The sequence below is a fragment of the Triticum aestivum genome, chromosome 6B (genome assembly GCF_018294505.1).
Source record: "Triticum aestivum cultivar Chinese Spring chromosome 6B, IWGSC CS RefSeq v2.1, whole genome shotgun sequence".
Lineage (NCBI taxonomy): Eukaryota > Viridiplantae > Streptophyta > Magnoliopsida > Poales > Poaceae > Triticum > Triticum aestivum.
In genome coordinates, this window is record NC_057810.1 from 521,524,920 (window position 1) to 521,540,594 (window position 15,675).

The following is a 15,675-nucleotide window of genomic DNA, read 5'->3' on the forward strand; positions in this document are numbered from 1 at the left end:
TTGCACAATGCACAAACCAAGATAGCAATTGTGTATATACGGGAACGATATTGTGATACAATGGATGATGTGATACCAATATGATATGGTATGTATGCAATGGAATGGTGGATCACTAATGTGCACAAGTAACGTTGCCGGCAATACTCAAATGGCTAGTCTCGATAGGCAAGTAACGCAAAATGAGCTAGGGGTTAACAATGCAATTTGCAAGGGAATATACAATGGTGTCGTCGAGGTTACCGTCCTTTGCGATGATGAGTAGCGGTGTTCTTGATGTAGATACCAAGATAATGTAGACTCGTCCGTAAGTAGCCGAAACACCTTAGGAAACGGTAAAAACCGCAAACTCAAAATCTCAAATGACAAATGTTAAATGGTGGAAGTGGAAATGGCAATGTGGAAGTGGTGGTGGTGGTTGGTGAAGAAGCAACCGTCCCTAAGTAGCTGAAACACCTTAGGAGACTCACGTCGCCACTCAAACAACCACAAATGCTAAATGGAGCAAAATGGGTTAGGTTGCGGAAGGCGGTGGTGATGTAGCGGATGATATGGTGGAGGGCCTAGGCAAAGATGCCAAAATGTTAAAATTTTGATGGAGTCAAATGGTGATGGAGCCTATCTAGGTGGATGGGGGATGTCAATAGCTACTCAACGAGCTAAAGAACGCGAAAATCGGACTCCGGATGTGGAAGTTACGGGCAAAATGGTGAACTGCACGCGGCTGCTGTAGGGGGGCCGTGCGCACGGGGTCTAGGGCCCGTGGGCACGGGGACCCGTGCGCACGGTACAAGCACCGAGGGCACGGGGTCACCTGGGACATGCGGGTTTGGCGGATTTCTTGGCGATCTGGGCTCCAAGCGGATGGATCTCGTGGATGGGGTGTAGCTGGAGTTATGGGGGTGGTATGGGGTGGTGGGACAGAGGTCGAAGCGCACTGGAAGGGCCGTGTGCACGGGGTCTGGCCGGCCCGTGTGCACGGGGTCCTCGAGGAGCGGATGAACAGCTCCGGATCCGTGGCAAATCTCGCACATGAGGTCAAATTCGAAGGGTGGAAGGTGGGGGAAGGTGGTAGAGGGGTAGATCTATTTGCTAAACACCAAATCCATGGACCAAATCCAACAAAATCTCATCAAACCAACAAATCACAAAAAAATTGGGGCTATTTTTGATGGGGATTTTCGAATTTAGGACGAAATCACACAAAATCAAGCTAGAAAACACGGGGTAGGGGCTCCAAAAACGTGATCAACGTGGCTCATGATACCGTATGATGTAGGGTGGAACCCTATGGAGAGATCTTTCACGAATTGGAGGTGGAATCCCAAGAACAAGATGAACAAAAGAGGAAAAACAAGGGGAACACTCAAGAACAAGTCAAATCACACATCCACTAGACAATCAAACACATAAGATCCACAAGGTACATGAACAACAAAAGAAAATAAGATACATGGTAGAGTTCATCCCAAATCTTATGAAGGAGATGAGGGCTTGATGATCTAGATAGATCCTTCCCTCAAGGGGGTCTTCATCCACTAGGGATCTTCTCCAAAGGAGGCCTTGAACTACAATGAACTCCAATGGAGTGGAATCCCACAAGGGGAGGTACATACGAGCTAAGCTCTAGTGTTTAGATCTAATCTTAGCTGAACAAAACAAATGGGGGAGTACATTTGTAGAAGCGTACTGAAATCCATATTAGCCTGGCATTCGTGAGAGGCACTGACAATACAAGGCCACTGGACCGTCATAAATTAATGAGCCTTATCAATTTGGTAGCACCTTTCTCTAATATCGGATGATATTTGGATTATCGGTAGTTTCCACTTTTCCGTCACGCCGTCACGGCGTCACACGGCACCGCGTGTCTAAACCGGAGATGAGTGAACGGCACTCCACTTCATGTGGAATCATGGATCGCACCCAAGGGACAAAAGCTGTCATCACCATGGCCTTCCAGCGCTAAACAAAGTCCAAAACATAACAAAGGCGTAGCCCTGTTCTGTTTTCCCCTTTCGTCGTCCCTCGTTTTCCGGGCGCATACAGACACGCCGCCCAATTTATTACTACTCCTAGAGTGGTAGCACTCCGACGTACTCCTGGCGAACAGCTCACGCTCCACACTGATCCCACTCACTCGACCGAGCCAGCCCAAACCTCCAAGATTTAACGCCGCCGTCTTCAAAAGCCACCCACAGGGATCCCTCCCGTCGTCTCTCTTCTCCTCGATCGATCCGAAGATGGCTTCTGCTGCCCGCGTGCTGGCGCCAATGGCGCTGCTGCTCTCGCTCGTGCTCCAGCTCGCGGCGGCGGCCGCCGCGGTGTCGCCTCCCGGTCCCAGCCCCACCTTCCCGGGCGACAAGGCCGCGCTGGCGTCGCTGAAATCCGCCGTGGACGCGGCCACCATCCCATCCTACTCCTGCCTCGCCTCGTGGGACTTCGCCCGCGACCCCTGCGCCGCCTTCCCCTGCGGCGTCCACTGCAACACGCCCCCCAACTCGTCTCACCAGCGCGTCGCCGGCGTCTCCCTCGACCCCGCGGGGTACTCCGGCACGCTCCCGGCGCCCGTCCTCGCCTCGCTCCCTTTCCTCCAGACCCTCTCCCTCCGTGGCAACAGCTTCCACGGCTCGCTGCCGGCGGGGGTGGCGCTGCCTCCGAGCCTCCGCGTCCTCGTCCTCTCCGGCAACGACTTCACCGGCGAGATACCGGCGTCCCTCTTCACCCCGGCCTCGTCGCTCGACGAGCTCGACCTCTCCCGCAACGCGTTCACCGGAGGGATACCGCCTCAGATCGCGTCCTTGGGCTCCCTGACGCGAATGGAGCTGCAGCACAACCGCCTCAGCGGGAGCCTGCCGTCGATGGGCAAGATGCGCTCGCTCGTCCACCTCGACGTCAGCGACAACAAGCTGTCCGGCCCGGTGCTGGACGCGCCCGGGCGGCTGCCTCCGACGGTCCTGGCCGTCGTGGCGCGTGACAACAGGCTCTCTGGGCCGTTGCAAGCTGCGGCCTTCCACGCTCTCCCTGAGATGCAGGTGCTGGACCTCACCAACAATGCGGTCACCGGCGCGGTCCCCGGCGCCGCGTTCGAACACCCGGCGCTGGCGCAGCTGCGGCTGGGATCCAACCAGCTCGGGACGGTGGAGGAGGCGTCGAACGGCGTCGCGTCGAGCCAGCTCCTGGAGGTGGACCTCAGCGGCAACAGAATCACGGGGCGGCTGCCCAGGTGCCTCGGGGCGATTCCGCGTCTCAGGACGGTGGGGCTCGACCGGAACCGGTTCGTCGGAGGCGTGCCGAAGCAGTACGCCGTTCGCGCCGCGGCGGTGGAGGTCGTCGACGGGAAGGCGCCGTTTGCGAGGCTGATGCTGCAGGGGAACTACCTCTGCGGAGCCCTGCCGCGTGAGCTGAGGCAGATGAAGGAGGGCGGTGTTATGGTGAGCCTGGCGGACAACTGCTTGCTCAAGTGCCCGCACAAGTTCTTCTTCTGCCAGGGGCCGCCGCAGAAGAACCGTGACACATGTCCCAAGTGCGAACCATGAGAGGTTCCATACTGTAGATAACGCATTCATGTCGTATACCTTAATTTCATCGGGTACTGTATTTCATCGGGTACTGTCCGGATGATGAACTTTATTGATCGAATAATACTACATAACTTTGCTTGAACGCGGTTAACATGCCAAAAGTGGATTGTTGAAGTACTGTGTAGTTCAGATGATAAAATATCTCGTGGGGCACCAAAATTTTCGGTTACCGTGGTCATCGAAAGATATCAGGCAGTTACTGAATGAATTTTGAATCCAAATAAAGTTCATTCAAAATCCATTCAAATTGAAGAATTCGAGTTTTTGTTTTTGCTTGGTAAGGTGCTTTCTGATAGGATGCTGCGATTTACGATTACCGCCCGGTAACCAAATTTTTTCGATCGGTGCCCAAAACCTTGGTTCAAAGGATCCAAAGAATAGCTAAAATTCGGAAATTGGGTCTGATTCCTCGTCTAATAGAGTCTAAAATTATGTGTCGTTGTTGTTTTCAGTTCACTCGTCCTAGCAAACCGGAGGGGAGCTCCTCCCTAGCGCCTTAAGCATACGGAAGAGTAGCCGGCACCCATGCCCCACTGCTCATGGGCCGGCCCAACAACGAGCGACCAATTCGATCGCTCGCCAGTTTTCCCTGGTTAAGTCGCGGATGACCAGTGGGAGCTCCTAATGGCGAATCCTATTTGGCGCTGCAGGCGCCGGTTAACATTGTTTCTGCAAACCGGCGCCTGCAGCCGCCGTTCTTGGGCCCGGCCGATTCTAGTTCGTTTTTCCTGTTTTTAAATGTCAAAAACATGTGTGCGTTACTGCATGAATTTTGAATCCAAATAAAGTTCATCCAAAATCCATTCAAATTGAAGAATTCGAGTTTTTGTTTTTGCTCGGTAAGGTGCTTTCTCATAGGATGCTGCGATTTGCGATTACCGCCCGGTAACTAAATTTTTTCGATCGGTGCCCAAAACCTTGGTTCAAAGGATTCAAAGAGTAGCTAAAGTTCGAGTATTGGGTCTAATTCCTCGTCTAATAGCGTCTAAAATTATATGTCGTTGTTGTTTTCAGTTCACTCGTCCTAGCAAACCGGAGGGGAGCTCCTCCCTAGCGCCTTAAGCATACGGAAGAGTAGCCGGCGCTCATACCCCACTGCTCATGGGCCGGCCCAACAACGAGCGACTGATTCGCTCGCTCGCCAGTTTTCCCTGGTTAAGTCGCAGTTGACCAGTGGGAGCTCCTAATGGCGAATCCTATTTGGCGCTGCAGGCGCCGGTTAACACCGTTTCTGCAAACCGGCGCTTGCAGCCGCCGTTCTTGGGCCCAGCCAATTCTAGTTCGTTTTTCCTGTTTTTAAATGTCAAAAACATGTGTGCGTTACTGAATGAATTTTGAATCCAAATAAAGTTCATCTAAAATCCATTCAAATTGAAGAATTCGAGTTTTTGTTTTTGCTCGGTAAGGTGCTTTCTCATAGGATACTGCGATTTGTGATTACCGCCCGGTAACCTAATTTTTTCGATCGGTGCCCAAAACCTTGGTTCAAATAATCCAAAGAGTAGTTAAAGTTCGGGAATTGGGTCTGATTCCTCGTCTAATAGCGTCTAAAATTATGTGTCGTTGTTGTTTTCAGTTCACTCGTCCTAGCAAACCGGAGGGGAGCTCCTCCCTAGCGCCTTAAGCATACGGAACAGCAGCCGACGCTCATGCCCCACTGCTCATGGGCCGGCCCAACAATGAGCGACCGATTCGCTCCCTCGCCAGTTTTCCCTGGTAAAGTCGCGGTTGACCAGTGGGAGCTCCTAATGGCGAATCCTATTTGGCGTTGCACGCGCCGGTTAACACTGTTTCTGCAAACAGGCGCCTACAGCCGCCGTTCTTGGGCCTGGCCGATTCTAGTTCGTTTTTCCTGTTTTTAAATGTCAAAAATATGTGTGCGTTACTGAATGAATTTTGAATCCAAATAAAGTTCATTCAAAATCTATTCGAATTGAAGAATTCGAGTTTTTGTTTTTGTTCGTTAAGGTGCTTTCTCATAGGAAGCTGCGATTTGCGATTACCGCCCGGTAACCAAATTTTTTCGATTGGTGCCCAAAACCTTGGTTCAAAGGAACCAAAGAGTAGCTAAAGTTCGGGAATTGGGTCTGATTCCTCGTCTAATAGCATCTAATATTATATGTCGTTGTTGTTTTCAGTTCACTCGTCCTAGCAAACCGGAGGGGAGCTCCTGCCTAGCGCCTTAAGCATACGGAAGAGTAGCCGGCGCTCATGCCCCACTACTCATGGGCCGGCCCAACAATGAGCGACCGATTCGCTCGCTCACCAGTTTTCCCTGGTTAAGTCGCGGTTGACCAGTGGGAGCTCCTAATGGCGAATCCTATTTGGCGCTGCAGGCGCCGGTTAACACTGTTTCTGCAAACCGGCGCTTGCAGCCGCCGTTCTTGGGCCCGGCCGATTCTAGTTTTTTTTTCCTGTTTTTAAATGTCAAAAACATGTGTGCGTTACTGAATGAATTTTGAATCCAAATAAACTTCATCTAAAATCCATTCAAATTGAAGAAATCGAGTTTTTGTTTTTGCTCGGTAAGGTGCTTTCTCATAGGATGCAGCGATTTGCGATTACCGCCCGGTAACCAAATTTTTTCGATCGGTGCCAAAAACCTTGGTTCAAAGGATCCAAATAGTAGCTAAAGTTCTGGAATTGGGTCTGATTCCTCGTCTAATAGCGTATAAAATTATGTGTCGTTGTTGTTTTCAGTTCACTCGTCCTAGCAAACCGGAGGGGAGCTCCTCCCTAGCGCCTTAAGCATACGGAACAGTAGCCGGCGCTCATGCCCCACTGCTCATGGGCCGGCCCAACAACGAGCGACCGATTCGCTCGCTCGCCAGTTTTCCCTGGTTAAGTCGCGATTGACTAGTGGGAGCTCCTAATGGCGAATCCTATTTGGCGCTGCAGGCGCCGGTTAACACTGTTTCTGCAAACCTGCGCCTGCCGCCGCCGTTTTTGGGCCCGGCCGATTCTAGTTCGTTTTTCCTGTTTTTAAATGTCAAAAACATGTGTGCGCTACTGAATGAATTTTGAATCCAAATAAAGTTCATCTAAAATCCATTCAAATTGAAGAATTCGAGTTTTTGTTTTTGCTCGGTAAGGTGCTTTCTCATAGGATGCTGCGATTTAAGATTACCGCCCGGTAACCAAATTTTTTCGATCGATGCCCAAAACCTTGGTTCAAAGGATCCAAAGAGTAGCTAAAGTTCAAAAATTGGGTCTGATTCCTCGTCTAATAGCGTCTAAAATTATGTGCCGTTGTTGTTTTCAGTTTACTCGTCCTAGCAAACCGGAGGGGAGCTCCTCCCTAGCGCCTTAAGCATACGGAACAGCAGTCGACGCTCATGCCCCACTGCTCATGGACCGGCCCAACAACAAGCGACCGATTCGCTCGCTCGCCAGTTTTCCCTGGTTAAGTCGCGGTTGACCAGTGGGAGCTCCTAATGGCGAATCCTATTTGGTGCTGCAGGCGCCGGTTAACATTGTTTCTGCAAACCGGCGCCTGCAGCCGCCGTTCTTGGGCCTGGCCGATTCTACTTCGTTTTTCCTGTTTTTAAATGTCAAAAACATGTGTGCGTTACTGAATGAATTTTGAATCCAAATAAAGTTCATTCAAAATCTATTCGAATTGAGGAATTCGAGTTTTTGTTTTTGCTCGATAAGGTGCTTTCTCATAGGATGCTGCGATTTGCGATTACCGCCCGGTAACCAAATTTTTTCGATCGGTGCCCAAAACCTTGGTTCAAAGGATCCAAAGAGTAGCTAAAGTTCGGGAATTGGGTCTTATTCCTCGTCTAATAGCATCTAATATTACATGTCGTTGTTGTTTTCGGTTCACTCGTCCTAGTAAACCGGAGGGGAGCTCCTGCCTAGCGCCTTAAGCATACAGAAGAGTAGCCGGCGCTCATGCCCCACTGCTCATGGGCCGGCCCAACAATGAGCGACCAATTCGCTCGCTCGCCAGTTTTCCCTGGTTAAGTCGCGGTTGACCAGTGGGAGCTCCTAATGGCGAATCCTATTTGGCGCTGCAGGCGCCGGTTAACACTGTTTCTGCAAACCGGCGCTTGCAGCCGCCGTTCTTGGGCCCGGCCGATTCTAATTTTTCCTGTTTTTAAATGTCAAAAACATGTGTGCGTTACTGAATGAATTTTGAATCCAAATAAAGTTCATCTAAAATCCATTCAAATTGAAGAATTTGAGTTTTTGTTCTTGCTCGGTAAGGTGCTTTCTCATAGGATGCTGTGATTTGCGATTACCGCCCGGTAACCAAATTTTTTCGATCGGTGCCAAAAACCTTGGTTCAAAGGATCCAAATAGTAGCTATAGTTCCGGAATTGGGTCTGATTCCTCGTCTAATAGCGTCTAAAATTATGTGTCGTTGTTGTTTTCAGTTCACTCGTCCTAGCAAACCGGAGAGGAGCTCCTCCCTAGCGCCTTAAGCATACGGAAGAGTAGCCGGCGCTCATGCCCCACTGCTCATGGGCCGGCCCAACAACGAGCGACCGATTCGCTCGCTCGCCAGTTTTCCCTGGTTAAGTCGCGATTGACTAGTGGGAGCTCCTAATAGTGAATCCTATTTGGCGCTGCAGGCGCCGGTTAACACTGTTTCTGCAAACCGGCGCCTGCCGCCGCCGTTCTTGGGCCCGGCCGATTCTAGTTCGTTTTTCCTGTTTTTAAATGTCAAAAACATGTGTGCGCTACTGAATGAATTTTGAATCCAAATAAAGTTCATCTAAAATCCATTCAAATTGAAGAATTCGAGTTTTTGTTTTTGCTCGGTAAGGTGCTTTCTCATAGGATGCTGCCATTTAAGATTACCGCCCGGTAACCAAAAATTTTCGATCGGTGCCCAAGACCTTGGTTCAAAGGATCCAAAGAGTAGCTAAAGTTCGAGAATTGGGTCTGATTCCTCGTCTAATAGCGTCTAAAATTATGTGTCGTTGTTGTTTTCAGTTCACTCGTCCTAGCAAACCGGAGGGGAGCTCCTCCCTAGCGCCTTAAGCATACGGAACAGCAGTCGACGCTCATGCCCCACTGCTCATGGACCGGCCCAACAACAAGAGAACGATTCGCTCGCTCGCCAGTTTTCCCTGGTAAAGTCGCGGTTGACCAGTGGGAGCTCCTAATGGCGAATCCTATTTGGTGCTGTAGGCGCCGGTTAACATTGTTTCTGCAAACCGGCGCCTGCAGCCGCCGTTCTTGGGCCTGGCCGATTCTAGTTTGTTTTTCCTGTTTTTAAATGTCAAAAACATGTGTGCGCTACTGAATGAATTTTGAATCCAAATAAAGTTCATCCAAAATCCATTCAAATTGAAGAATTCAAGTTTTTGTTTTTGCTCGGTAAGGTGCTTTCTCATAGGATGCTATGATTTGTGATTACCGCCCGGTAACCAAAAATTTTCGATCAGTGCCCAAAACCTTGGTTCAAAGGATCCAAAGAGTAGCTAAAGTTCGAGAATTGGATCTGATTCCTCGTCTAATAGCATCTAAAATTATGTGCCGTTGTTGTTTTCAGTTCACTCGTCCAAGCAAACCGGAGGGGAGCTCCTCCCTAGCGCCTTCAGCATATGGAACAGCAGCCGACGCTCATGCCCCACTGCTCATGGGCCGGCCCAACAACAAGCGATCGATTCGCTCGCTCGCCAGTTTTCCCTGGTTAAGTCGCGGTTGACCAGTGGGAGCTCCTAATGGCGAATCATATTTGGTGCTGCAGGCACCGGTTAATATTGATTCTGCAAACCGGTGCCTGCAGCCGCCGTTCTTGGGCCCGGCCGATTCTAGTTCGTTTTTCCTGTTTTTAAATGTCAAAAACATGTGTGCGTTACTGAATGAATTTTGAATCCAAATAAAGTTCATCCAAAATCCATTCAAATTGAAGAATTCGAGTTTTTGTTTTTGCTCGGTAAGGTGCTTTCTCATAGGATGCTGCCATTTAAGATTACCGCCCGGTAACCAAAAATTTTCGATCGGTGCCCAAGACCTTGGTTCAAAGGATCCAAAGAGTAGCTAAAGTTCGAGAATTGGGTCTGATTCCTCGTCTAATAGCGTCTAAAATTATGTGTCGTTGTTGTTTTCAGTTCACTCGTCCTAGCAAACCGGAGGGGAGCTCCTCCCTAGCGCCTTAAGCATACGGAACAGCAGTCGACGCTCATGCCCCACTGCTCATGGACCGGCCCAACAACAAGAGAACGATTCGCTCGCTCGCCAGTTTTCCCTGGTAAAGTCGCGGTTGACCAGTGGGAGCTCCTAATGGCGAATCCTATTTGGTGCTGTAGGCGCCGGTTAACATTGTTTCTGCAAACCGGCGCCTGCAGCCGCCGTTCTTGGGCCTGGCCGATTCTAGTTCGTTTTTCCTGTTTTTAAATGTCAAAAACATGTGTGCACTACTGAATGAATTTTGAATCCAAATAAAGTTCATCCAAAATCCATTCAAATTGAAGAATTCAAGTTTTTGTTTTTGCTCGGTAAGGTGCTTTCTCATAGGATGCTATGATTTGTGATTACCGCCCGGTAACCAAAAATTTTCGATCAGTGCCCAAAACCTTGGTTCAAAGGATCCAAAGAGTAGCTAAAGTTCGAGAATTGGATCTGATTCCTCGTCTAATAGCATCTAAAATTATGTGCCGTTGTTGTTTTCAGTTCACTCGTCCAAGCAAACCGGAGGGGAGCTCCTCCCTAGCGCCTTCAGCATATGGAACAGCAGCCGACGCTCATGCCCCACTGCTCATGGGCCGGCCCAACAACAAGCGATCGATTCGCTCGCTCGCCAGTTTTCCCTGGTTAAGTCGCGGTTGACCAGTGGGAGCTCCTAATGGCGAATCATATTTGGTGCTGCAGGCACCGGTTAATATTGATTCTGCAAACCGGTGCCTGCAGCCGCCGTTCTTGGGCCCGGCCGATTCTAGTTCGTTTTTCCTGTTTTTAAATGTCAAAAACATGTGTGCGTTACTGAATGAATTTTGAATCCAAATAAAGTTCATCCAAAATCCATTCAAATTGAAGAATTCGACTTTTTGTTTTTGCTCGATAAGGTGCTTTCTCATAGGATGTTGCGATTTGCGATTACCGCCCGGTAACCAATTTTTTTTGATCGGTGCCCAAAACCTTGGTTCAAAGGATCCAAAGAGTAGCTAAAGTTCGGGAATTGGGTCTGATTCCTCGTCTAATAGCGTCTAAAATTATATGTCGTTGTTGTTTTCAGTTCACTCGTCCTAGCAAACCGGAGGAGAGCTCCTCCCTAGCGCCTTAAGCATACGGAAGAGTAGTCGGCGCTCATGCCCCACTGCTCATGGGCCGGCCCAACAATGAGCGACCGATTCGCTCGCTCGCTAGTTTTCCCTGGTTAAGTCGCAGTTGACTAATGGGAGCTCCTAATGGCGAATCCTATTTAGCGCTGCAGGCGCCGGTTAACACTGTTTCTGCAAACCGGCGCTTGCAGCCGCCGTTCTTGGGCCCGGCCGATTCTCGTTCATTTTTCCTGTTTTGAAATGTCAAAAACATATGTGTGTTACTGGATGAATTTTGAATCGAAATAAAGTTCATCTAAAATCCATTCAAATTGAAGAATTCGAGTTTTTGTTTTTGCTCAGTAAGGTGCTTTCTCATAGGATGTTGCGATTTGTGATTACCGCCAGGTAACCAAATTTTTTCGATTGGTGCCCAAAACCTTGGTTCAAAGGATCCAAAGAATAGCTAAAGTTCCGGAATTAGGTCTGATTCCTCGTCTAATATTGTCTAAAATTATGTATCGTTGTTGTTTCCAGTTCACTCGTCCTAGCAAACCGGAGGGGAGCTCCTCCCTAGCGCCTTAAGCATACGGAACAGTAGCCGGCGCTCATGCCCCACTGCTCATGGGCCGGCCCAACAACGAGCGACCGATTCGCTCGCTCGCCAGTTTTCCCTGGTTAAGTCGCGGTTGACCAGTGGGAGCTCCTAGTGGTGAATCGTATTTGGCGCTACAGGCGCCGGTTAACATTGTTTCTGCAAACCGGCGCCTGCAGCCGCCGTTCTTGGGCCCGGCCGATTCTATTTCGTTTTTCCTGTTTTTAAATGTCAAAAACATGTGTGCGTTACTGAATAAATTTTGAATCCAAATAAAGTTCATCCAAAATCCGTTCAAATTGAAGAATTCGAGTTTTTGTTTTTGTTCGATAAGGTGCTTTCTCATAGGATGCTGCGATTTGCGGATACCGCCCGGTAACCAAAATTTTTCGATCGGTGCCCAAAACCTTAGTTCAAAGGATCCAAAGAGTAGCTAAAGTTCGGGAATTGGGTCTGATTCCTCGTCTAATAGCGTCTAAAATTATATGTCGTTGTTGTTTTCAGTTCACTCGTCCTAGTAAACCGGAGGGGAGCTCCTCCCTAGCGCCTTAAGCATACGGAAGAGTAGCTGACGCTCATGCCCCACTGCTCATGGGCCGGCCCAACAATGAGCGACCGATTTGCTCGCTCGCCAGTTTTCCCTGGTTAAGTCCCGATTGACCAGTGGGAGCTCCGAATGGCGAATCCTATTTGGCGCTGCAGGCGCCGGTTAACACTGTTTCTGCAAACCGGCGCTTGCAGCCACCGTTCTTGGGCCCGGCCGATTCTATTTCGTTTTTCCTGTTTTTAAATGTCAAAAACATGTGTGCGTTACTGGATGAATTTTGAATTCAAATAAAGTTCATCTAAAATCCATTCAAATTGAAGAATTCAAGTTTTTGTTTTTGCTCGGTAAGGTGCTTTCTCATAGGATGCTGCGATTTGTGATTACCGCCCGGTAACCAAATTTTTTCGATTGGTGCCCAAAACCTTGGTTCAAAGGATCCAAAGAGTAGCTAAAGTTCCGGAATTGGGTCTGATTCCTCGTCTAATAGCGTCTAAAATTATGTGCCGTTGTTGTTTTCAGTTCACTCGTCCTAGCAAACCAGAGGGGAGCTCCTCCCTAGCGCCTTAAGCATACGGAACAGTAGCCGACGCTCATGCCCCACTGCTCATGGGCCGGCCCAACAACGAGCAACCGATTCGCTGGCTCGCCCGTTTTCCCTGGTTAAGTCGCGGTTGACCAGTGGGAGCTCCTAATGGCGAATCGTATTTGGCGCTGCAGGCGCCGGTTAACACTGTTTCTGTAAACCGGCGCCTGCAGCCGCCGTTCTTGGGCCCGGCCGATTCTAGTTCGTTTTTCCTGTTTTTAAATGTCAAAAACATGTGTGCGTTACTGAATGAATTTTGAATCCAAATAAAGTTCATCTAAAATCCATTCAAATTGAAGAATTCGAGTTTTTGTTTTTGCTCGGGAAGGTGCTTTCTCATAGGATGCTGCGATTTGCGATTACCACCCGGTAACCTAATTTTTTCGATCGGTGCCCAAAACCTTGGTTCAAAGGATCCAAAGAGTAGCTAAAGTTCGGGAATTGGGTCTGATTCCTCGTCTAATAGCGTCTAAAATTATGTGTCATTGTTGTTTTTAGTTCACTCGTCCTAGCAAACCGGAGGGGAGCTCCTCCCTAGCGCCTTAAGCATACGAAAGAGTAGCCGGCGGTCATGCCCCACTGCTCATGGGCCGGCCCAACAACGAGCGACCGATTCGCTCGCTCGCCAGTTTTCCCTGGTTAAGTCGCGGTTGACCAGTGGGAGCTCCTAATGGCGAATCCTATTTGGCGCTGTAGGCGCCGGTTAACACTGTTTCTACAAACCGGCGCCTGCAGCCGCCGTTCTTGGGCCTGGCCGATTCTAGTTCGTTTTTCCTGTTTTTAAATGTCAAAAACATGTGTGCGTTAAAAGGGCTCGAACTCGCGAGGAGTTGGTCACGAGGCAACAGGGAGAACCGGTACGCCATCCCAATCACTGACGCATGTAGTTCGTCTTCCTCTTTTATTTGTATGTCAGTTCGTTTTGTTCTTTTTTTCTAATTCTTTCCCTTTCTCTGTTATTTTTTCTAAAATGCACAGTTTTTCTAGTTAGTGAACTTTTCCTTAAAACCGATAAATTTTTAAAATTGGATGAACTTCTTTTTTCAAGTACGATGAATTTTTTTTGAATTCGATGAACTTTTTTTCAAATCTATGGATTTTTTTTCAAAATTGGTGAATTGTTTTTAAACTTGATGAACTTTTTTGAAAATAGGCGAACTTTTTTTAAATCCAATGAACTTTTTTTATCAAATCAATGAACCCTTTTCAAATTCAATGACCTCTTTTTAAAAAATTGATGAACTTTTTGTAAAAATCGGTAAACCTTTTTGAAATTCATGATTTTTTTGAAAATTAATGACCTATTTTCATTAAAGAAAATAGATATTTTCCAAATTATTTTCAAATAACTGAAAAATCTCAGTGGTATAGTAAATGGCTGACAGGCTAGCTGAGTAATAAATAGCACGGCTGCCTTAGTTCTAATACAATTTCGCGTTGCTTTGTTCACTAGCGTGATGATGGTCTACTGGTTAAGCCAAGCGATTGCAGGGTTGTGTGCTGTGAGATCGATTCTCCATACCAGCAACTTTTGGCGTGCCTTTTTCGCTAACAAATCTGTTCCTAGGCCGGAACTTGAAACAGCCCACAGAGGGCGCACTGTGGCGCCAGTTTCAGGGGGACCTCCTATTATCGCATTATGCAGCAAGCAGACACCTCTTCGCATAGAGCGAACGCAACTGGGCCGGCCCATGTTGGGGATCGTTGCAGAAATTAAAATTTTCTACGCATCACCAAGATCAATCTATGGAGAGACTAGCAGCGAGAGAGAGGGGAGTGCATCTTCATACCCTTGAAGATTGCGAAACGGAAGCGTTGCAAGAACGCGGATGAAGGAGTCATACTCGAAGAGATTCAGATCGCGGTTGATTCCGATCTAAGCGCCGAACAACGGCATCTCCGCATTCAACACACGGGCACTCAACACACGTGCAGCCCAGTGGCGTCTCCCGCGCCTTGATCATCGAGCTGAACGTGTGCTGAACTTGGAGGTGTCATACGTTCGGTACTTGGATCGGTCGGATCGTGAAGACGTACGACTACATCAACCGTGTTGTGCTAACGCTTCCACTTTCGGTCTACGAGGGTACGTGGACAACACTCTCCCCTCTCGTTGCTATGCATCACCATGATCTTGCGTGTGCGTAGGATTTTTTTTGAAATTACTATGTTCCCCAACAGTGGCATCCGAGCCAAGTTTATGCGTGGATGTTATATGCACGAGTAGAACACAAGTGAGTTGTGGGCGATACAAGTCATACTGCTTACCAGCATGTCATACTTTGGTTTGGCGGTATTGTTGGATGAAGTGGCCTGGACCGATATTACGCGTACGCTTACGCGATCTGGTTCTACCGACGTGCTTTGCACATATGTGGCTGGCGGGTGTTAGTTTCTCCAACTTTAGTTGAACCGAGTGTGGCTACGCCCGGTCCTTACACGAGAACGGTTCTTGCTCAGCCCATAGCAGCCATGTAAAACTTGCAATAACAAATTAGAAGACGCCTTACTTGTTTTTGCAGGGCATGTTGTGATGTGATATGGTCAAGACATGATGCTAATTTTTTTTGTATGAAATGATCATGTTTTGTAACAGAGTTATCGACAACTGACAGGAGCCATATGGTCGTTGCTTTATTGTATGCAATGCAATCGCCCTGTAATTGCTTTACTTTATCACTAAGCGGTAGCGATAGTCGTAGAAGCAAAAGTTGGCGAGATGACAATGATGCTACTATGGAGATCAAGGTGTCGCGCCGGTGACGATGGTGATCATGATGGTGCTTCGGAGATGGAGATCACAAGCACAAGATGATGATAGCCATATCATATCACTTATATTAATTGCATGTGATGTTTATCCTTTATGCATCTTATTTTGCTTTGATTGATGGTAGCATTATAAGATGATCTCTCACTAAATTTCAAGGTAAAAGTGTTCTCCCTGAGTATGCACCGTTGCCAAAGTTCATTGTGCCGAGACACCACGTGATGATCGGGTGTGATAAGCTCAACATTCATCTACAACGGGTGCAAGCTAGTTTTGCACACGCATAATACTCAGGTTAAACTTGACGAGCCTAGCATATGCAGATATGGCCTCGGAACACTGAGACCGAAAGGTCGAGCGTGAATCATATAGTAGATAT

General features: G+C 48.3%; 1 protein-coding gene across 1 annotated transcript; it reads left to right on the plus strand.

The window, feature by feature from the left end:
* The first annotated feature begins 2,083 nt into the window (after nucleotides 1-2,083).
* Nucleotides 2,084-3,666, plus strand: LOC123137779 (probable inactive leucine-rich repeat receptor kinase XIAO). The gene has a single exon (XM_044557626.1). It carries the CDS (start codon nucleotides 2,244-2,246, stop codon nucleotides 3,537-3,539), a length of 1,296 nt encoding a protein of 431 aa, XP_044413561.1. The 5' UTR covers nucleotides 2,084-2,243; the 3' UTR covers nucleotides 3,540-3,666.
* The last annotated feature ends 12,009 nt before the right edge of the window (nucleotides 3,667-15,675 follow it).